The sequence below is a fragment of the Sphaerodactylus townsendi genome, linkage group LG10, assembly GCF_021028975.2.
Source record: "Sphaerodactylus townsendi isolate TG3544 linkage group LG10, MPM_Stown_v2.3, whole genome shotgun sequence".
NCBI lineage: Eukaryota > Metazoa > Chordata > Lepidosauria > Squamata > Sphaerodactylidae > Sphaerodactylus > Sphaerodactylus townsendi.
The window spans coordinates 2,316,972-2,340,730 of NC_059434.1; the positions used below are offsets into that span (position 1 = coordinate 2,316,972).

A 23,759-nucleotide genomic window follows, 5' to 3' on the forward strand; every position below is an offset into this window, starting at 1 on the left:
GCAGCAAGGGGATGAGTCTTGCAAGTGTGGTGGTGACAAGTTGCCCAGGGGCTGCTGTTAAGCCTGGCCAAGTGAGTCCTCCCTCAAATACCAGACAGTGTGGGGGAAAGAGCCCTGCCCCTTTCTCCCTGTCTTTTACTGACAGAAACCAAGCCTGGAATTCTGGCAAAACTGATGAGGTGGCCTAGCACCAGCCACTGGGGGCATCTGTTTCTGAAAGCTACAGGCACTCCATTTATCATTTAGGGGTCTTTTAACGTCCCGAATGTATTCCCTTTTTTAAAAAATAAGCCATTTTTTTAGGTTTGTTAAACAATCCATCTTGTCCGTTCATAGCTGCAATCTCTGGATTTAGGTATCTCCAAATTTGGCTGGGTTGACTATTAAAATATACATGCAGTGTCAGGGTCTGCCTTGAAGGGGGGATGGGAGCAGTGATGGGATTCAAATAATTTAACAACTGTCTGTTTACAGGTACCATTTGAACAACCGGTTCTGCCGAAACCTGCTGAATCCCACCACTGGGTGGGAGCCTTGGAAGACAGTGGATTGCTTTGCTTTGCGTTGCCCGGTGCCTTATCAGTGGTTTATGTGTGAAAGCTAGCCTATTTCTCTTCCATCAGTGGGGGAAGTGTTGTCCCTTGTTCTATATTATCTTTGTGTACTGGGGTGAGCCCCAGAACTCTCTCTCTCTTTTATTTATTTATTTACTTACTTACTTACTTACTTACTTACTTACTTACTTACTTACTTACTTACTTACTTACTTACTTACTTACTTACTTACTTACTTACTTACTTATTGGATTTATAGGCCGCCTCACCCCCGAAGGGCTTTGCTACTTCATGTTTCGCTTTGTGTCCAGCAATAAAGAAACCTTTGAACTTTTTACAAGTGTCTCGCTGTCTGGTTCGAGGGAGTCTTGACATGCAGGAACCTCCAACTTGCAGGATTCATATTTCCCCTCCCCCACTATGCCGCCTTTCTGACAGCCTCACAGCCTCTCCCCTCCTCTCGCCTCCTTTTCATTTCCCACCAAACAGCAAACCTACATTATCTGCCTCCCTGTCTCCCGCCTTTCCGCTCTCTCCCCAGCAGTCTCTTCCTAGGAAAACTAACAGTGTTATGGTGCTGGCCACTGGGCCGAAGTCACTTGCATACTAGGGCACCTTCAAGGACTTGTTGGGGGATATCTTACATTTTCCTGTATCCTCCTCTCTGCACTATTTCTTCTTTTCCTCATCCTGTCAACCCCATATTCCCTTGCCTTTCCCTGACTTACTCAAATCCTCCTCAGACATTCACCAACCAGTGACGTAGGTATAGATTTTTAATGGGGTGCCCCCAAGCCCTGCCCCTTGGCCTCAGTGCTCATAAAAGCAGCTTTCGGAGGCCGGGGGCAGCAGTCTTCCCTGCCCCGCCTCCCCACCAGCTGGGCTCACAGCGAGCAGTCCCTTCTGCCCTCCCCTCTGGGCAGAGGCGTAGCTAGGGAAAATGGTGCCCAGTGCAAAATCTTAGTTTTGCGACCCCCACTGTGATGCTGGAATCCACCCCCAAACAGCATCACTTTCAATGGTGTTTAAACTAGGGAGCCCAGATTCTCCTTTTAATTCCACCTTAAAGGGAGAATCTGGTATCCACAGTTAAAACAGCATTGAAAGTGATGCTGTTTGGGGGTGGATTATTCCCCACCCTGAAACAGCATCACTTTCAATGTTTAAACTGGGGACCTCAGAATCTCCCTTTAAATCCATGCCAAAGGGGGTGGATTTAAAAGAAGAATCTGGGGAAATTGGGGGGGGGGTACCTGCTGTCAGGGGTGCAGTTTTTAGGCTAGCAGCACCAAAATTTCAGGGATTTTTTGGGGGGGGACTCTCCCAATGCTACCACCCAGGTTTGGTGAAGTTTGGTTCAGGGGGTCCAAAGTTATGGACCCTCAAGGGTGTAGCCCTCATCTTCTATTAGCTCCCATTGGAAACAATGGGGTATGGGGCACCCCCTTTGGGAATCCATAACTTTGGACCCCCTGAACCAAACCTCACCAAACCTGGGTGGTATCATCAGGAGAGTCTCCCAAAAAAATCCCTGAAATTTTGGTCCTGCTAGCCTAAAAACTGCACCCCTTACAGGCCAAAAACTGGAAAAAAAAACCCCACTAAAAATACCAACAAACGGGGTGTGTGTGAAGCTTCGGACATGTAATGGGGGGTGAACCCGGGAAACCCCCCCTTTACCTATGTCCTTTTCACCAACCTACATTTTATCTCCCTCTCATCTTCAGCAATTTTTGTTATTCATTTACTTCGTTCATACACCACCTTCATCTACATTAGGGTTCAAAGCTGCTGACATTAATCTTCTCTCCTCCTTCTTATCTTCACAATAACCCTGTGAGGTAGCTTAAGCAGAAAGTACGTAACTAAACTAAAATCACCTAGTGAGCTTCCACAGGAAGGTGGGGATGGGAACCTATAGCACACTGGGTTTCGTAGAGTGGCTGCTGTGGCAAGCAGCCAGGCCCAGTTGTATCATGCAAGTCAGATGGTATGAAGTCACTCAGGTGCTGCCATGCCTAGAGTTGCCAACCTCTAGGAAGGAACTGGAGAGCTCCCGGAATTACAACTTAACTCCAAATGGCAGAGATCTGTTGCTTTGGAGGATAATTCTTTGGCATTATAATCAGTTGAGGCCTCTCCTCTCCTCAAACCCTGCCCTCGCCACACTCCACCACAAAATCTCCAGGAGCTTCCCAACCTGGAGCTGGCAACCCTAGGCAGGCCTGGCCCCAATGAGCCCTCCCTCAAAAGTAGGCCTGGAAAAAACCTTGTCCTCTTCCCCAGCCTTTACTCACAGAAACCCAACCAGCAATGCTGCTTTTTATGGACAGAAACCAAGCCTGGAATTCTTGCAAAGTGGATGTGGTTGCCTAGCAACAGCTACTTAAGGAACCCATTGCTTAAAGCTACAGATGCTCCTTTTATTACTTTTGGGGGTTTTAAACTTTTTAAAAAAAAATTCACTTTTTTTTTGCAAACCTAGAGACATTTTCAGGTTTGTAGAAAGATCTGTCTTGCCCATTCACGGTTCCACTCACATTTCCAAACTTAAATATCCTCAGATCTGGTGAACCTAGCTATTAGTATATAGATAATGATGGTGCTAATTCATGTTTATTAGGATATATGTAAGAAATTTGATTTAAATCAGTAGTTTAAATCAGTTATTTTTTTGGTGATTAATTAAATCCACAATTTAAACTGCCTTTATTTAAACCACTGTATCCTGAAATAAACTATACAAAAATAGCCAAAACTACAAAATTACTGAAGTTTTACTTTGTGAAATATTTGGATTTCAATTGTGCAGGACTTTGAGATTTTTGTAGGCCCAGTGTACAATATTCTCATAAATCAGAATTCCAAGGTTTTTATACTGGACTAATGAAAAAGTAAGGTCTACCAGGTAATAATAATTAGTGCTTTTCATTGTTGCTAAGTGTATAACTCTATAAAGATATGCAGCAAGTAAGAACTTGCCCTACAGTGTGTAGTTCAAGCTGTAGTTTGGAAATATCATAGGAAAACCTTGTTAGACATAAACAAATGATTTCTTAATTTATTTTCAGTCCATTTATGGAAATGGACCACCCAATATTTGATGGGCAATACATATTTCACCAAATGAATAAAAGGGAGTTCTTTTAATAACTAGATCCCACTTACTGAATAAACACAACTGCAGGAAGAAGCGAGGAAACTGGCACAGAACCTTCATGTGAATAAGTCTTCCCTCTTCCCCAGGAAACAATGCCAGGGTGGCATTTTTAAAAACCCCAAGCTGGCAGAGCAGAAGCAGCCTCACAGAAAAGAGATGGGGGTGCCTTATGGCAGCCAGCCTAGTATCTTGTCATTAGAACTAGTTTAAATTCCATAACAGCTGAGGCATCTATCTGGCCATTACAATTCAAGAGAAATGTACCCTAACAGAACCAGCATGTGAATCTGAGCTTTCAACACACAACTGATAATGAACTTAGAATTCTTTGTTCACCCTATCCAACCACAACTACAATGGGAAAAAACCTTGAGGTATCCTTGCTCATCCTAGATATTATCTGGTCATTTTGTGCGAGACATTGGTGAGATCACAAAACACTGGCAACATGTTTTTTCATGGTTTATAAGGACACACCAGAAAAATATAAACAATTGGTTAAGAAAATGCTCAGAACATATACATGCTAGACTTCCTGGAAGATAGAAGTTGACTCCTCAGGTCAGAGATCTAGATCAGGATGGCCAGCACTAAATATGCAGGCTTGATCCTGGCCTGGTCCTTGCTGAACTGCAGAAAGGAATCAGGCCGAAACCACAGCTCCAATCTTGTTGTGCGGCTTTCCAAAATGAAGAGACACATGTTTCCTTATGGATCATTCCCCTTGGTTCTGCACTAATATTAAGCATGCATAAGATTGCTGTTGGTATTGCTGCCCAGTGCCTTCTTGTATTTGTACAAAATACAGAATATGAAAGCTTATTTTTTGTTGTTAACTACAAAACACGGAGACTTCTATCAGCAAGAAACAACCGAAATCATGAAGGAACCATATATACTTCTTAAGAGCTGACCTTCAGGAGCCAGTTGAAAATGAACATATTTATTATTAAACTATTTGTGTTGCTTTGGCATGAATTGCTCTTTGATAACATATCTGGGGTGTCTGGTTTTCTTTATTACCACACCCTTCTTTGCTTCTTGTACAAACTTCAATAGTTCATTGCTGAGTCACTTTTGTAACATATATATTACATTACTATGTAGTAAATAAGCTGAGAAAGCTAGTAAAAGCCAAAAAGCAGCAAGCATATATATAAACAAACCATATTCATCCAAACATTTTTATAATAACTTTGTACATTTAAAATTATTATTAGAAAATAACAGTGTAAAGGCACAATATAAATAGCATAAAATCTTATTGGAAACTACTTTCCAGTTCAACATTATATGTTATTTATACTAATAAGTAAGTACAATAAGATCTAATTCTTGTAATAAAAATTACAGATTTTTGCTGGAACTATTAAAAGTCATTAAAACTAAAGAAAGCTGCCTAAACCACCTTTTTGATTTTCATATACTTGAAAAAACAAAACATACTTACAGATATTCGACTAATGTTGTAAGTTTTATCCATGAATAAACTGTCCCTCAGGGACTTCTCTCTCATTTTAAGTAAATGAGTGATCTAACAAGTTGCTGGCAAACACATATTTACTTCTCCTTTTCACAAATGCAGCTGAGGTGTCGTCTTCCTTCCCAACTGAGTCCCACCCAGATTAAACTCCAGTTTATGCATCTATCCATCCAAACAAAAACCTGCACATGCAGGCTTTAAATTGTTGCTGATAGTTCTGCATAACAATGAGCCACCTGTGAGATAGCATACTGGGAGCGAATCTCCTACCACATAAAAAGCTCACCAAAAGGCTTCCAAGTCCTTATTTTCAAATTCTAACTAGCTCTAAGATTGAGCACTTTTATAAGTCTGTTGCAATTTTCTCTGGTTCCGGCTTGTAGCTGCATGTTCTTTCAAGATTGCAATCGTATGGAAGCCTATTATGCTATTTGTTCTTTCCTACTTTTCAGTTCCTTGCCCATTTGAGTAAGCACCAGAAGTTTACAGGATTCTTTTTCCTGGTAGAACAGGACTTTCATCAATTTCAGTACCACACCCATTTACTCCAATTCACCAGGTTATACCCGCCAAGGCCCCTTCGTCATGTCACGTAGAATTCAAACTTCAACACCTCGACAGTCATTTTATAGAACAGAATCTACTCAGCCTGCTCATCATATGTGGAAACTAACCACAGATTTCTCCCCAATACACAGTCAGGCATTTTGCTGCTGTGAGGGCTAGAAATGTTTAATGAAGAGACTCACAAAAGAGCCTCTTATGCCACCTGTCCCGGGAACTTTAAACTGAATGCCAAGAAAACAATGCCAAAAAAAATCCCATAGTAGTCTGGTGCATTACTATGTATGGACGTGAAAGCTGGACAAGGAAGAAAGTTAGAATGCTTTGAAATGTGGTGTTAGAAGAGAGCGTTATAGATATTGTGGATGGCTGGAAAAAACCAAATAAGTGGGTTCTAGATCAAATCAAGCCTGAACTGTCCCTAGGAGCTGAAATGGCCACTGCGGTTGTCATACTTTGTTCACATAATGATAAGACAAGAGGAACAGGAAAAGACAATAATGCTATGAAAGGTTGAAGGCAACAGGAAAAAAGGAAGACCCAACATGAGATTGATTGATTCTATAAAGGAGACCATGACTCTCAGTTTGTAAGATCTGAGCAAGGATGTTAATGGCAGACATTTTGGAGTACATTGAATCAGAGGGTTACCATGAGTTACAAGCGACTTGACAGCTCTTCATAGAATCATAGAATAACAGATTTGGAAGACAGCACAAGGGTCATCTCCAGCCCCCTGCCATGCAGGAAGACACAATCAAAAGACACTTGACAGATGGCCATCCAGCCTGTAAAGGATTCAATAGTGTTGATGGTGAAGTAACCTTGAGTGCATTCCACAGCCCGGGCGATGGGCCAGATGCATCGGCGGAGACGTTATCTCTGCGCGGGAGATGAAGCCTCTGTTCCCATGGGAAGCAGGAAGGGGGGATGGGGTGACTGGTATTATAACCTGTGCTTCTGGCGGGAAGTGACATTCCTGCCACTGCGTGTACTTGAGCTTTCTAAGATGTCTTAATAAATGGACTTTTACTCCCAAAGCCTTTTATTTCTGCGTCTATGGAATTCCTTACATTGTGGCAGGAATCCTAATTCATCTATATTCCTGTGCAGTGGACCTCTTGTCTTGCGATGGAGAGGTTGAATTTTACTGCGGAAGGTGCGGTAGCCCCCAAAGAGGGCTCCGACCTTTCCCTTCTGGATCTGGAGGAACCAGCAGGAGAACGGGCCTCGCTGGTGGCTCTTTCCCGTCCTCGTATCAGCACGAGTCTTCCTTTACTCCGTTGGAACGAGGGACGTGACGACGACCATGAGTCGTTTGGGGCGCTGTCTATGGATCGAGCGCCTGTGGATCGGATCTCTACCCGTTTTCATGTGGATTACAAACCTCAGATGCAACCTGTCATGGAGGAGACGGGCTTGACCACCTTTCATGCGGCAACCCAGGAGTCCATTGAACGATTCCTGGACTCGTATTTTGGTGATGCTCCCAAAGAACCACCGTGGCACAGCACTGGGGCCCGTCCAAAGGACACCGGGACTAAACCTGGAATTGGGAGGGGTATCCGTACCGCTTCCCAATCGGACCCCCCTAATCCCGGGCCAGCGACCGCACCTGAGGTGCCTCGGGGAGCCACCGGTGGCTGCGGCGGCTACGGTGTCTCCGATGCCTCGCTTCCAGACGACGAAGAGTCCGAAGAAAGCCTGCGTTCCCAGCCAGACCGGTTTCCTCTCCCATCGAGGGAGGACTGGGATGAGGAAGTGGGACGACTGCGAGAAGCCCAAGCGGCATGGAACCGTGAACGCCAGCTATGGGAGGAGGAGCGGGCACAGTTGCAGCAAGAGCGCGAAAACCTGCAGAGGGACCGGGAACAGCAACGCAAAGAAGTCCAGCTCGAGTTGGACCGTGCCAAAGACGCGCTCCAACGACAGTATGCCCAGAATCGATCAGTCCATGATAAAGTCCTGGAACACTCCAGACTGGATTTACAACGGCAACGCGAAAGCGTTCAGGCTCTGCGCACGCAAAGTGAGCTCACTGAAGCCCTTAAACGGGACGAACTGGCTAAATTGGAACGAGAAAAGGCTGCTTTGCATGCGCACCAGGATGCATTGGCTCGCAAGGAGAGGGAACTAAGGAGGCAGCAGACCGGGAAGCCCCAAGTTGGAGTCTATGCTGTTACTGATCATGCCGGCGCCAGGGGGGCCACGTACCTGGGTCCTGCCACCCAAACGCCAGCGGCACCGCCAGCGCCCCCGATTCCGGCTCCCCCCGTACAACAGCTGCCTGCCCAACCCGCTCAACCCGCGCAACCACCTCCCCAGCAGGCACCAAGAGCCGTCGAACGGGGCTACTATCGCCCCCCGATACCAGCCCGTTTTGATGGGACCGCTTCCAAACTTCCCTACTTCATCTTGCAACTCAATGCCCACTTGGAAGACTATGATGATCTATACCGGTCTGAACGCGAAAAAATACGGGACATCGGCTCAGTCCTGGATGGGGCAGCAGCCGACTGGTTCGTGACTGTTTTGGATTTACAGGATGAGGACTCTCGCACAGTGCCCGCATTCCTCCAAGCTTTAAGAGCGCGCTTTCAAGATCCAGGCGCCGAGAATGAAGCTATCCGCACCATCAAAACCATCCAGCAAGGCAACCGCCCGTTTGCAGAATTTGTCCGTGAATTTCGTGCGGCGGCTGCTCGACTTCCTCCTGAGTGGCCTGAACGCATGAAATGCGAATACTTCTCGGATGCTGTGGACAGCAAGCTACGTGAAACGGTGTTTTTAATTCGGGTTCCTCGTACCATTGCGGATTGGATCCAGTTGGGGTCTCAAGTGGCGTCTCGTTTGGAATACGCTCGTCAAGGAGGCCGCCCACGCCCTAAAACCACTACTGTGTCCACCAAGTCAAGCCCAGCCGCTCCTACCGAAACCACCTCCGACCGCCGTCGCCGACTTGGGTTGTGTCTTTACTGCGGAGGGCCAGGTCATCTAGCCGCCAACTGTCCCAAGAAGCAAAAACCAACGACCCCAGCTCCGCGCACTCCGTCTGCCAAACCACCACGCAGGTCAGGGCCGCCTCCCACTGGCTCGTCCAAAGCGGTGACCGAAGGCGACCCAGAGGAGGGGGAAGCAGCTGTTTGCCTTTCTTCAGCCCCCATGGACATGGGCCCGACTCCTGACGCGGTGAGTGAAGGCAGCGCTCCCATTACTGTTCAAGCATTTCTGGCCAACCCCGCTAAACACACTCGCATTATAGCCTCGGCCCTTGTGGATTCCGGCTGCTCCCACTGCTTAATGCGGCCCCAGGTGGCAGAGGAGCTGGGTCTGGACCGAATTCCACTGGCTAAGCCCATACCATTCACCCAAATGGACGGCAGCCCCCTCGGAAACGAAGGACCGGCCCAGTTCAAAACACAGCCGGTTCTCCTCCGTTGCGCCGACCATTGGGAGAAAATTAGTTTCATTTTGGCGCCAGTGGCCAAACACTCCATAGTTTTGGGCATGCCTTGGTTGTTGTTACATGAACCAAAATTCATTTGGAAAGAAAGGATCCTAGAATTCACTGACCCTCCCTGCGGTGAACACATGAATTGGGAAGAAAACCCAACGTCTCCTGACACACACCCCTCTCTGGCTTCCTCAGTGATTGCTCCCGATTCTATTGGCATCCCACCTGCATATCAAGATCTAGCCAGAGTTTTTCAGGAGCAGGAATGTGATCAGTTGCCACCCCACAGAGACACTGACTGTAAAATTGTCATACAACCAGGGGCGCAACTACCCAAGGGTAGAATCTACCGCATGAGTCCCAATGAGGAGAAGGAACTTCGTGCCTTCTTAGACAAGAACCTTGCTCGCGGTTTCATACGGCGGGCTACCAAACACACACACGCTGCTCCCGTTTTGTTTGTCAAAAAGAAAGATGGGTCTTTAAGGCTTTGCACAGATTATCGAGGTCTCAATGCGGTCTCCCTGTCCAATAAATATCCTTTGCCTTTGATCAAGGACCTTTTAGATGCACTCGGCAAAGGACGCATTTTTACTAAATTGGACTTGAGAGAAGCTTACTACAGAGTCAGAATTGCTGAAGGATATGAACACCTGACTGCGTTTAACACAAAGTTTGGACAGTTTGAATACTTAATAATGCCATTCGGGTTAAGTGGGGCCCCTGGGGCTTTCATGGCCCTTATTAATGAAGTTCTCCATGATTTACTGTACAAGGGAGTTGTTGTATACTTAGATGACGTTTTAATTTACTCGCAAACGATAGAAGAGCATGAAATATTGGTTCGAGAGGTGCTAAAACGCTTGCTTGACAACTCTCTCTTTGCCAAACTCTCCAAATGCTGTTTTCATCAGACCTCCATTGACTATTTGGGGTACCGGATCTCGCCCGAGGGCTTAAAAATGGATCCTGCTAAAATTGACGCAGTCCTCCAATGGCCTGCCCCCACCAACCGCAAAGAACTCCAGTCGTTTCTTGGTTTTGCTAATTTCTATCGTGATTTTATACCCCAATTTGCTGAACTGACTCTCCCTCTCACAGACCTCTTACGCACTAAGGGTAAGGATCCACTGTCCGCCAAGCCCGGGACCCCCCTTTTCTGGTCTGAAAAATGTCAAACAGCCTTTGAACTATTAAAATCTGCGTTTACCACCGAACCTATCCTAAAGCACCCTGACCCGGATCTCCCGTTTGTGGTTCACGTGGACGCCTCGGACAAAGCACTTGGGGCAGCCCTGTTGCAGAAAAATAAAGATGGTAGACTGGTTCCGTGTGCTTATTTGTCTAAAAAATTCTCTGGTGCCGAGCTCAACTGGACTGTAGGTGACAAAGAGACTGCGGCCATCAAAGCAGCACTCTCCACTTGGCGCCACTGGCTGGAGGGGGCTAAACATCCCTTTCAAGTTTGGTCGGATCATAAAAACCTGGCAGCTCTTTCCACCCCCCTCAAGATGTCCGCAAAACAACTTCGTTGGGCCGACTTCTTTTCCCGTTTCTCTTTTACAGTCCATTTTTTCCCTGGGAAAACCAACAAACTGGCTGACGCGCTCTCGCGCCTACCCGGGGAGGGGGGTGGAGCTGCCTTACGAGACATTCCACGCACTGTTCTTTCCCCCTCCCAGTTGGGGTTGGCTGTCACTCGATCTCAAACGTCCACTTCTCCTCCGCCCCCCGTTCCCAGTCTCGTCTCTCCTTTCCTGCGGGAATTGGAGGAGGCGGGGCTGCACGAGCCTCCAGCGGCCGAAGGGGACTCCCAATTGCGTTTGGAGAATGGAGTTTGGCGGAGGGGGGAATGTTGGTACGTGCCTCCCCCCCTCCGCAAGCAGGTTCTTGAAGCTTGCCACGATGTCCGTTCGGCTGGGCATTTTGGCTTTTTGAAAACTCTACACTTGGCCCGCCGGCAGTTCTGGTGGCGCGCAATGCGCAAAGACATTGAGACATACATTAAAGGCTGCTCGGTTTGTGCAGAAGCCAAAACCATCCCGGGAAAACCCCATGGACTATTGCAACCTCTCCCGGTAGCTTCCCGGCCTTGGGAAGTCATCTCCATGGATTTCATTACAGATTTGCCCGAAAGTCATGGCAACACGGTTTTATGGGTGGTGGTAGACTTATTCTCTAAGCAAGCCCATTTTATTCCATGTGCTTCCATCCCCTCCGCTCCTAAGTTGGCACGGCTGTTTATTCAACATGTTTACCGTCTCCATTCCGCCCCCGTTAAGGTGGTCTCAGACCGCGGCCCCCAATTCATCTCAAAGTTCTGGAAAGCGTTTTTGGGGTTGTTGGGGGCCGCCCCGGCCGTCGCCGCCCCCTACCACGTTCAAAGTGACGGCGAGACGGAGAGAACGAACAGAACCCTAGAGCAGTATTTACGTTGTTACACCAACTACCACCAAGACAATTGGTGCGAGCTTATTCCGTTTGCGGAGTACGCCTACAACAATGCGGTTCATAGTAGTACAAAGAAAACCCCCTTTGAAATTGTGTCTGGTCGCTCCTTCCCGCCGTTGCCACAACTACCCGCAGCTGCCTTGGACCCCCCAGAATTTCAACAATGGATTTCATCCCTAGCCGAGGGATGGAAGTCGGTCCAGACCGCCTTACAACAAGCAAAGGACTCCCAAAAACTGCAAGCGGATAAACACCGCTCGGATTTCCCTCTGCGTGTGGGCTCCTGGGTGTATTTATCTACAAAAAATCTCAGGGACGTGCATAAATTTTCCAAACTTGGCAAGAGATTTGTGGGACCCTTTCAAATTACTAAAGTGATTAATGATGTCACTGCCCGCTTAGATTTGCCTAACTCTCTTAGTAACATCCATCCTGTCTTCCATTCCAGCTTGCTCAAGGAGGCTCCCGCTTCCGATGCCTGGCACGACCCGCCGGAGAGGCCCCCACCGATTATTATTGATGGCCACAAGCACTACGAAATTGACGCTATCCTGGACTCTCGCTTTAATCGCAAACGCTTGCAATATTTAGTTTCTTGGGTGGGATATTCCTCTGGGTATAATCAATGGGTCTATTCCGAAAACATTGAAGCCCCCACCCTTATTGCTGCTTTCCACCACGCCTTTCCGCACAAACCTGGGGGGAAGGGGTCTTCTTTAAGGGAGGCAGAGTGTAAAGGATTCAATAGTGTTGATGGTGAAGTAACCTTGAGTGCATTCCACAGCCCGGGCGATGGGCCAGATGCATCGGCGGAGACGTTATCTCTGCGCGGGAGATGAAGCCTCTGTTCCCATGGGAAGCAGGAAGGGGGGATGGGGTGACTGGTATTATAACCTGTGCTTCTGGCGGGAAGTGACATTCCTGCCACTGCGTGTACTTGAGCTTTCTAAGATGTCTTAATAAATGGACTTTTACTCCCAAAGCCTTTTATTTCTGCGTCTATGGAATTCCTTACACAGCCTCTGTTTAAACACCTCCAAAGGAGGAGACTCCACCACCTTCTGAGGCAGCGTTTTCCACTATTGAACAGCCCTTACTGTCAGGAAGTTCTTCCTAATGTTTAGGTGGAATCTTTTTTCCTGCACCTTGAACCCATTACTCCTGGTCCTAGTCTCTGGAGCAGCAGAAAACAAGCTTGCTCCCTCTTCAACATGACATCCCTTCAAACATTTAAACATGGCTATCATGTTTAATCTTCTCTTCTCCAGATTAAACATACTCAGCTCCCTAAGTCTCTCCTTATAGGGCATGGAATCCAGACCTTTTACCATTTTGGTCACCCTCCTCTGTACCCATTCCTGCTTGTCAATATTCTTCTTGAATTGTAGTGCCCAGAACTGGACACAGGTGAGATATGACCAAAGAAGAATAGAGTGGTACTACCATGTTTCCCCAAAAATAAGACAGGGTCTTATATAAATTTTTGCATCAAAAGATGCATTAGGGCTTATTTTCAGGGTAAGGCTTATTTTAGGGGAAATATGGTACCTTCACAATTCATTAAGGCGGGCTCTCGGCAGCCCTGTTGCTTCCTCGTCATATGTGATGCAAGATGTACCCTCATTGGCAGGGAGCACCCTGCTGGATCACACCATCCTGATCTGTAACTACCGGTAGGACTTATTTTTGGAGTAGGGCTTATATTTTAAGCCTCCTCCCAAAAATCCTGAAAAATCATGATAGGGCTTATTTTCGGGGTAGGTCTTATTTTGGGGAAAACACGGTATTACAGCCCTCAGTCTAGACACTACACTCCTACTGATGCAGCCCAGAATGGCATTGGCTTTCTTGGCTGCCACATCACACTGCTGACTCAAGTTCAGTGCAACACAAACTCCATCATATACATCTGTATATCTAATTCTGAACATGGCCCCAGAATGTGGAACAAAAAATCCACACAACAGAGCGGTGTAAAGACATGAAGGATTTTTCCAGGTTTGCAGAAAAATACAAAAAGTCTTTAAAAATATGTTGGTTAAACGCCACCCACCTCCCCAAAAACTGAAAATGTGGACTCTGTGATTGCCTAGGCCACAGGTGTCAAACATGCAGCCCTCCAGATGTTATGGATTACAGTTCTGATCATTCCCGGCCAGCATGCGGCCTAGGCAATCTGGGAGCAGGAGACAAAATGTTAAGTGGGGAGGTGGAAGAAAATGGAGAAAGCCTAGAAAAGGAGAAAATAATGAATTCTAGGACATATGGGAAGAAAGCAAGACAAATGTTAGGCAAGAGAGAGAGGAAAATGAGGTGCAAAAAACAATCTCAATATCAAACTATGGATATCAGTTCACCTGGAGAAAATGGATGCTTTGAAGAGTAGACTCTGCGGCATTTACCCCACTTTGGCTCCTTCCACGAAAGCCAATAAACACGGGTGTAGGATGCTAAAAAAAAAAACCATTTCCAAATCCCCAGGAGTTTCTCAATCTGGATCTGACAACATTACCTTCCCTCTCATTCCCCACCAGTGGCCAAGAGGAACCTGGCAGACATTTAACCTAAAGTAATATATTTTCTTAACTTTTACTCAATAAAATATATTCAGATTTTTCTTGAATCTACAGATCAAGCAACAAAATGAATGGGTTTGTTAATCTGTTTTCACAATTCACCATTTGAAGTTCATTTTCATTAGAAATGCTAAAAGTTTAGGATCATTAATATTACCTCAAGATCATCCAGTGAACGAGTAATGCTGAATCTCTTTGACCGTCCAAATGATCTTCTTGCAGAGGAACGTTGGCAAGCTTGTGCAAATCCAGAAGCATGTCCAAACTTTGCACACTAAACAGGACAAAAGATACAAATGTTTTACAATTTATATTTGATTAGAGAAGTTTGATTAATTCTGCTGTCTTTTCATGTAACATTCTGAAAGATTTATACAATCTGAAGGTGTAAAAGTAGTTGGAAAGTGAATAATCATGTCTTGGAGCAAGTTAGCCAATTTAGATACTTAGGGCTCCTATTCCGTTCCAATCTATCTTGAGCTCCCCATTGTAAACTAGTGGAGAACAAAGCTAAGGTGAATGCTGCGGCGATTCTCCGATTCTTCTACTCTAAAGGGCATCAGTTTGTTCCCGCTGCACTGAGAATTTTTAATGCTAAGATCACTCCTCAGTTACTATATGGAGCTCCAATATGGATCACCCAAGTTAAGCCATCCATCAAGTCTGTACAGTAATATTTCTTACAAAGAATTCTGGGGTCGCCAAGGTGTGTCTCATATGTCACCTTATGTAGACAAACTGGGCAAAATAACTTGGAACTGATGGCATGGACAAGAGCTTTCAGATACTGGACTCGAATTCATTTCGAGACTAGTCCTACCAGCCTTTTATATCAACTTCTGTCAGAATCTGTGTCTGGAAAATAGCTAGCAGACATACATAAGAAGCTCAACAACATAGGTCTAACAACTGACCAATTCCAAAACATGTCTGCCACCAGAACCAATAATGAAATCAAATCTGCATTAATAAAACAAGAGAAACAGGGAATGATGCAGGAGAGGGGGGAAAGTTGCTCTCCTCAGTCTTTGGGAATTGACAGGTCAGATTATTGTGCCAATTAATTGTATATCTTGAGCGATCGCAAACAACGCAGAGCATACTCATTAGCTCAATTCAATGCCTTACCTAATGCTATGACATTTGGCAGATACAATAATATCCTCTATGAGAATAGGCTATGCCAGTGTAAAATGGCTGTTGGCGAGACTGTCCAACATGTACTTTTAGAGTATTCTATATATGATCTTCCACGCTCTATGTATATTCATCCCTTGATAGAGTGGTTAAATATTGACATATCATAATCTGTTATGAACTTTCTACTCAATGGTTCTTGTGATCTTATCTGTGAAAATGTTGCGAGCTGTCTGAAGCATTACCTGGCTAAGCGTAATTATTCTCCACAAAACAGTCACGGTTAATTTAGCTCTCTTTGTGTTCTGTATACAGGGTCTGTATGTAGATACTTAATGCATATTTTAATATATTTTAATGGGTTCAGTTAATAGATAAACGTTCCCTTTTTGTTTTTAATATTGTAATTTATAATGCCAATAAAGGCTGACATTAATATCTGATTACACATACATTCTGAAAAATAAGGTTTCACTTCACCAAGTTCTGGAACTGTTAAGAAGTTGCACCACGAAGTCATGAGTAGGGCGTACTTTTGACACTTTTGCTCTAATCTGATGCTAGCAAGTGAAGGATACATAGCATAGCCATAGATCATGGTCCCCTTCACTTAGGACAGTGCAACCAGAAGAGGAGAGTAGTAGTAGTAGTAGTAGTAGTAGTAGTAGTAGTAGTAGTAGTAGTAGTAGTAGTAGTAGTAGTAGTAGTAGTAGTAGTTGTTGTTGTTGTTGTTGTTGTTGTTGTTTATTGTCTTGGCCATAGGCCTCACAATCTCTTCGTAGACAACATAAAATTAGAATGTACACAAGATACCCCATATATATTAACCTACTACCCTATTTCTCCGAAAATACAACATCCCCTGAGAATAAGACATAGTAGAGGTTTTGCTGAAGTGCTAAATATAAAACATCCCCCAAAAGTAAGACATAGCGCATCTTTGGGAGCAAAAATTAATATAAGGCACTGTCTTATTTTCAGAGAAACACAGTAAGATAACTAAATTAATACCATAGATATCCTTATCCATAATACAACACAACATCATTACACTGTACTTAACCTGATTCGTCTTGCAGCATGAGCAAAATGTGCTACTCAATTGGTAATATATGGATCACCATCAGATAATAGACAGATCAATTTCACAGTGTCATTGGTGTCCCCTGCAATCGGAAGAAGTCCTTTAATGTATTTGATTATGTTATCAAAGTGCAGAATGTCCCCATCTGCGTCACTATCACAGATACACCTGTAGTTAGGTACTAGTACCTTACTACATCGTGCACTATACACTGCCGTTGGTATGGCCTGAAATCTCAAGTTGGTAAATGCCATTCTAAAGATATAAGTTGACAAATTCTCTAAATATGGCGACCTAATATGGTCCTTCTTAAAAAATTTAAAGAAGGGGGCAACTTTAGATTGATTGGTTCAACCTCTGCCTATTAATGCGTCCATATGGAAGATCCAGTCCCTCAGATTTGTTCCCTGGCTACCACTGTTGAGAACATCATCTGGTATAGAGTAGCATGTTTGCATGGAGATCAAATATTCTGAGCGAGGTTTCTCTTGGACCAGATTCAACCTCAGACTCTGGCCCTTTCCCCACTTACTGTTTGCGGCGCGCTACTCTCAGCGCGAGTGATTTCTGCCGCGGGGTCGTGTTCCCCAATCGTCTCTCACAGAGGTGGCTGCTTCTTCAGTACCAGAAACACGCACGCTTGAGGGGATCGTGGAGGAACTGGCAGAGTCGGGGCTGCCATGCGTTGTCACGCTTCAGACTCGTGGGGAGCACCGCTGGACCCCGCGCTATTTGGGGAGAGTAGCTTGCAGCAAACGGTAAGTGGGGAAAGGGCCAGTGTTGACACAAGGAGTTTGGGTCACTGGACAACTGCTTCTTCCAATATTTTAAAATGCGTACATCTACATGCGCTTTTAAGGAGGGTAGTCCCAATTCTGCTCTCATAAGGGTTATAAGTGATCCTTTGGGGAGAACCAACATTCTTCTCATAAATGTATTCTGTATTTTCTCAATAGGGTCCATGATGGTTTTACTCCAACTCCAAATTTCTATCTCGTATAACATACAGGAGATCACTTTATTGATGAACAGCTTAAGAGTAGGGTCTACCAAACAACCCGCTTTAGAAAAGAAAAATTTAACGATTAGCCCCATACTCTTTAGAGTTGCTGCACACAAGAGTTTCAAATGTGCCTTCCAAGAGAGTGTCTCACTGAAATTTAGTCCCAGATATTTGTAGGAACTACTTTGTTGTATTGGTGTACCCAAGATACTCCACACAAATTTCCTGGGGCGTCTTCTGAAGGCCACCACCTTAGTTTTTGAATAGTTTATGTTCAGTCCTTCTCCCTCACAGTACATCCAGAGTCTCATCAAGTCAACTCTGGTCATGGAAACTAAGACCATATCGTTGACATACAAGAGAATTGACACTTTTCTCTGGCCAGTTGCTGGTGGCATAAATTCTGGGCCCTCCAACTTACCTACTACGTCATTAATATACAGATTGAACAGGAGAGGTGCAAACACGCACCCTTGCTTTACCCCTTTATCTACTGGTATTGCGCTGGTCAGAGAACCCGAACTTCCTACCTTGATTCTAATTGAAGTATTCATGTGAAGTTGCTGCATTAAATAGACCAAGTGATGGTCTCCCTTAAGACTTAAGAGCTTTTGCCAAAGCCTTCCTCTGTACAGGGAATCAAAGGCTGCTGCAAGATCAACAAAGGCAGCATACAAGGCTTTTGTGGGGCCCCTTATTGCTGAATAAGCTAGATACAATGTCTGACAGAGTTCAATCGTAGAATGGCCAGTTTTGAAACCTAACTGGCAAGAGTGGAGGATCTTGTTATCAGTAACCCAGTCCTCCAATTTACATTTCAAAAATTTGGCATAAACTTTGGAAGCAATTGGGAGAAGTCTGATCGGTCTATAGTTCCGTGGATCGTGCTTATCACCCTTCTTATGGATAGGAACTATTATGCTGGATGTCCAACTGCACGGTATCCTACCAGTGCTATTACTTTGTGTAAAGAGGCTTGTTAATACAGGGACCCACCATTCAGAGAAGGTTTTGTAGCACTCTGCTGGAATTAGGTCCACTCCCAGGCATTTTCCCAACGGCAAAGAAGTTATTAGGGCCCCGACCTCACATTCTGTTACAGGGTGCCGCATTGCCATTGCACCACATATTTCTAAAGGAACTGGATTGACTATGGTGCATCCAAACGTCTGGGTGTAATCGTTGATCCAAGTGCAGGCCTGAATTGGTGATGCATTACAAAGCCCTATTGCTTTATTGCCGACAGAAATCAGATCCCAAAACAGGGTTTCATTCTTGGCTTTAACAGCCTCCTGCAGAGTATTCCGGAAACGTTTAGAATGTTCTAGTTTCTTACCCTTGAGTAATGCCTTGCATTGGGATTTTGCCCTCCTTAACTGGCTCAGGGCAAGTTCTCCTCTATTCTTCCTAAAATTCCTAATACTTTTTAGGACCTTTTCCCCCTCCGATCTGCATTCTCCATCAAACCATCTATTCTCACCGGTGTCAACATGCTTCTGAGGCTTCTTGCATGAGTTGAATACGATTGGTCATATTTTCATAATACTCAATCGCAGCATAGTTTGAATTTTGGGTGATCTTAACCCCCCCCCCCCACCTCATGTTTTCCGCAAGAGGAGAGTAGCAGCAACCAATAAATGGCAGCTACCAGTTTGCTTACTGTTTTTAAAAAACGCACTACCATCTAACATGGTTTATACAGTGGTAAGAGTATCTTCAAAGAGAGCCAGCGTGGTGTAGTGGTTAAGAGCAGATGGATTCTAATCTGGAGAACTAGGTTTGATTCCTCATTCCTCCACCTGAGTGGCAGAGGCTTATCTGGTGAACCAGATGTGTTTCTTCACTGCTACATTCCTGCTGAGTGACCATGGTGTCTGCCAACACTTTCCCCAGGGCCCAGCAAACATTTTCACAAAGGAGGAGGAACCAGATGAGGACTTTTGAGTTTCTGATGTTTATGGTATAGCTTGGCTTTGAGTAAAGTACTTTAGAATCACAGAGTTGGAAGAGACCACAAGGATCATCAAGTCCAACCCATTGGCATGCAGTGATACACAATCAAAGCACCCTTGACAGATGACCATCCAGCCTCTGGTTAAAAACCTATAAAGGAGACTCCATCATGCTCCAAGATAGTGTATTCCATTGTTGAACAGCCCTTATTGACAGGAAGTTCTGATGTTCTGATATGCAACTTATCCCTGAAATCAGGCTCCATCCCTGAAGACTGGAAGATGGCCAATGTCACACCAATTTTTAAGAAAGGATCTAGGGGGGACCCGGGAAATTACAGGCCAGTCAGTTTGACATCTGTTCCTGGTAAATTAGTAGAATCTATCATTAAAGATAAAATTATTAAACATGTAGAAAAGCAAGACCTGCTGAGAAAGAGTCAGCATGGCTTTTGCAGAGGCAAATCCTGTCTTACAAACTTACTAGAGTTCTTTGAGAGTGTAAACAGGCATGTGGATAAGGGGGAACCAGTGGACATTGTCTACTTGGATTTCCAAAAGGCTTTTGACAAAGTTCCTCACCAGAGACTGAGAAAACTCAGCAATCAAGGAATAAGAGGGGAAGTCCTCCTATGGATTAAAAACTGGTTGAGAAACAGGAAGCAAAAGAGTGGAGTGGTAAAATGGGAAGTTCTCACAATGGGAGAGATATGAGTGAGGGTGTCCCCCAGGGATCCTGCTTTTGGGACCAGTGCTCTTTAACAACCTATTCCATAAAGCATGACCTGGAAGTAGGGTGGGTAGCGTGGTGGCCAAGTTTGCAGATGATATCAAATTATGTAGTGTGGTGAGAACCACAAAGGATTGCGAAGAGCTCCAAGCATACCTTGATAAATTAGGTGAGTGGGCTAAGAAATGGCAAATGCAGTTCACTGTAGCAAAATGCAAAGTGATGCACATAGGGGCAAAAAATCCAAACTTCACATAACAAGCTACAAGGGTCAATTTGCTATCGAAAGTCACAGACCAGGAAAGGGATTTGGGCGTCTTAGTTGATAGTTCCATGGGAATGTCAACTCAAAGCATGGCAGCTGTGAAAAAGGCAAACTCATAATGCTGGGGATAATAGGAAAGAGAATTGAGAATAAAACTGCAAGAGATTTGTCATGCCCTTACTTATAAAGCAGTGGTGCGACTGCACTTGGAGTAACTGTGTCCAGTTCTGGTCAGCTTCGCATCTCAAAAAAGGATTATTGAGGGAGATAGAAGAAAGTGCAGAGAAGGGCAACAAAGGATGACTACAGAGGGACTGGAGCACCCTTCCCTATGAGGAGAGGCTGCAGCGTTTGGGACTGCTTTAGTTTGGAGAGGATGATGTCTGAGGGGGGGATAAGGGCCAATTTAGAAGTCCTATAAAATTATGCCCACTTGGGGTAGAAAATGATATTTGACAGAGAGAGAGAAATTTTTCCTCTCTTTCTCACAATCACCACCTAGAACCAGGGGCATTCATTACTTAGAAAGAAATGCTGGGGGGGGGGAAGAATTAGGACTAATAAAAGGAAACACTTCTTCACTTGCAACTGGGTGATTGGTGTTGTTACAGGAATTTTGCTGCCACAGGGAGGTGAGGTGATGGCCACTAACCTGGATAGCAGCTCTTTAAAAGGGGAGCTTGGACAGATTTTGCTTGGAGGAGGAGAATTTCGATTTATGGCTACCAATCTTGATCCTCTTTGATCTGAGATTGCAAATGCCTTAACAGACCAGGTGCTCGGGAGCAACAGCCGCAGAAGGCCATTGCTTTCACATCCTGTATGTGAGCTCCCAAAGGCACCTGGTGGGCCACTGCGAGTAGCAGAGAGCTGGACTAGATGGACTCTGGTCTGATCCAGCTGGCTTGTTCTTATGTTCTTATGTTCTTATGTTTAGATGGAATCTCTTTTCATGTATTTTGAATCCATTGCTCCTTGTTATAGTCTGTGGAGCAGCAGAATACAAGTTGCTCCCTCTTCAACATGACATCCCTTCAAATATTTAAACATAGCTATTGTGTCACCCCCTAACCAGACTAAACATACCTAGCTCCCTAAGTTGCTCCTTACCTTTACAAACAGTGGGGAGGGATATTCTAAAAACATACCAGGAATTATGACTAAACACAATAGGGCTGAACAGCTAAAATGCTTAATGCAACTAGCTGGAACTTCAACTGCATTCATCAGAACTTCTCAATTTGAAGATACTTTTATAAATCAGGTAGAAGTTAATAATAACAGAACCACATCAAAACTTGGTCATTTATGTTCCTATCAAAATGGTGCCAGGATCTCTGTCCTACTGTACATATCTGCAAGAAGATCTCAGCAGCCTTTTGGCTCCAACTGTCTTTGTTATAAGTGAACTCCAGGTTGAAAATGGCCAAGATTATGAAAGAAGGACTCGTGCAAAGGGAGTACCCAGGGGAAGCAGCATTCTTTTTCATTTTCTTTTTGCATAAATGTCAGATGCCCAAAAAATGAAGAGAGATACTTCCAGGTGAGGGTTTCTTCTCTCTCTCTCTCTCACTCTCTCTCACTCTCTCTCTCTCTCTGTGTGTGAGAGAGAGAGGGGGGGAGAGAGGGGGAAGTGGTGGTATTTGTGGGCATGCAAGAAACTGTTTTAAAACAATGTGAATTTAAAAGGCATCCCATCAGGTAGAAGCCTGGCATTGTTGGAGGCAGGAGTGAGGGTGACTGTGGTAACAACTGCCCAACAGGTCCAGCCAAAGACATTCTGGGCTGACACAACGAATGACTCTCTTTCTTTAAGACAAACTTCTATTTTAAAAACAAGCCTCTCCCTTGTAGCAGCAGCAGCAGCAGCAAAAGAGTGAGTGAGTGGGTGGGTGCGTAGGGGAAGGGAAGAGAATATCAGCAAGATCTGTGATTTAAGGCTGTTGGTGGGCTGAGTTAAGAGAAGCAGCAAAAGGAAAGGCTGGTTGAGACTTTTGCAGGGCAGGCACTGGGCTGCCTCCTTGCATGCAAAGAAACACAAGGAGAGCCCTCTGCAAGCCCACTGTGCAGAGAAGAGTCCTGAGACAAGTCAGAGAGTGTGACTTGCCCAAGGTCACTCAACTAGATTCCTGGAAGAATGGGGATTTAAACCTGGATTCCTCAGATGAAAACATTAACTGCTATATCATACTGGAATATTCTTCACATTATAGGAAGTCATATTAAGTGCAGTTATTCATAATTACCAACTACTAATAGAAACAACGTCCACTAACAATGAACAAGGATATGCTTGTGAACTGTTCCAAAACACAAAACCCAACAACGCTTGCATCCCCATCTCCCAGTTTCATACAGCTGGACCAAGACCTGATTCACTTGCATATATTTCAGACTCAAATTAGGAAAGTCTCTTTTGTTTTCTCTTCCCACATGTCTCCTCATCACAAATTAGACAAACAGGAATTGGAAAGAGTATTTATTCATATGCGTAACCCAGGTTATTGGGGGTGGGGGCTGCAACAATTTTTAGTAAGTGGTACCAACAGATTTCAGCTTTTATCACGAACATCTGAAATCTGCTGAAATAACTCTCAAGCACTTGTGATACAAGAGCAATATTCACCAAGTTTCATAACAGTGTTCATTTCTTCTCTTGTTTAATTATAGAATCTCCAGTCTTTTAAAACTCTGCTCACTTCCCATTGGAGATTGTCCTAATTTTTTATAAAGCTTTTATAAAGCAAAATTAGAAGCAGCTGGAATTTTATTCAGTACTATACAATTTAATGTAACCTTTTTTAATTGTAGGATTTTGTTCTAATTTTAAATGCTAACATTTAGAAATCTGTGCTCCAACACTGAGTTGCTATGCATTCATCTGTGATGGGGGCAAAGTGATAGCCATGTTCGTCTGCTACAGCAGAAAGTCCAGTGGCAACTTAAATATTATTTTTTTCTGTGTTAGAGCTCACTTCCTCGAATATGTGGAGGGAAATTAAACACGGAATCCTATTTACGGGAGAGATTACAAACGGGGGTAGGGGGTGAGACAGGGGTTGGGTGCAAATTCTTTCATGAGTCTTCATGTGTACATTTTATGTGTAAGTGACTAGAATGGTTACAATTCCTCCCCCCCCCTGTGATTTCCCTTTAAGTACAATTCTCTTTTTTCAAATAATGTTTATGTTATCATCAAAGAATTAAAAGAAAAGAAAGCTTTAAAATAAGTAGAATAGATTTTTAACAAGAAAAGCCGAGAAAGAAAAAGAACGATGGGCATGCAGGGAATCCCCTCTGGAGCCAGCGCAGGGGACAACTGCACCAGTGGGTGGGACTACTTAT

At 44.6% G+C, this 23,759-nt stretch overlaps 1 protein-coding gene across 3 annotated transcripts in view; it reads right to left on the reverse strand.

The window, feature by feature from the left end:
- Positions 1-23,759, reverse strand: part of RGS12 (regulator of G protein signaling 12) — a 108,478-nt gene that overhangs the window by 64,096 nt on the left and 20,623 nt on the right. For 2 of the 3 annotated variants that reach the window (XM_048509049.1, XM_048509050.1), the window contains exon 2: positions 14,401-14,517. In XM_048509049.1, coding sequence (XP_048365006.1) covers positions 14,401-14,517 — 117 coding nt within the window. Of the gene's footprint in view, positions 1-5,165; positions 5,419-14,400; positions 14,518-23,759 lie in introns of those variants that run through there. The other variant, XM_048509051.1, reaches the window with a different exon arrangement.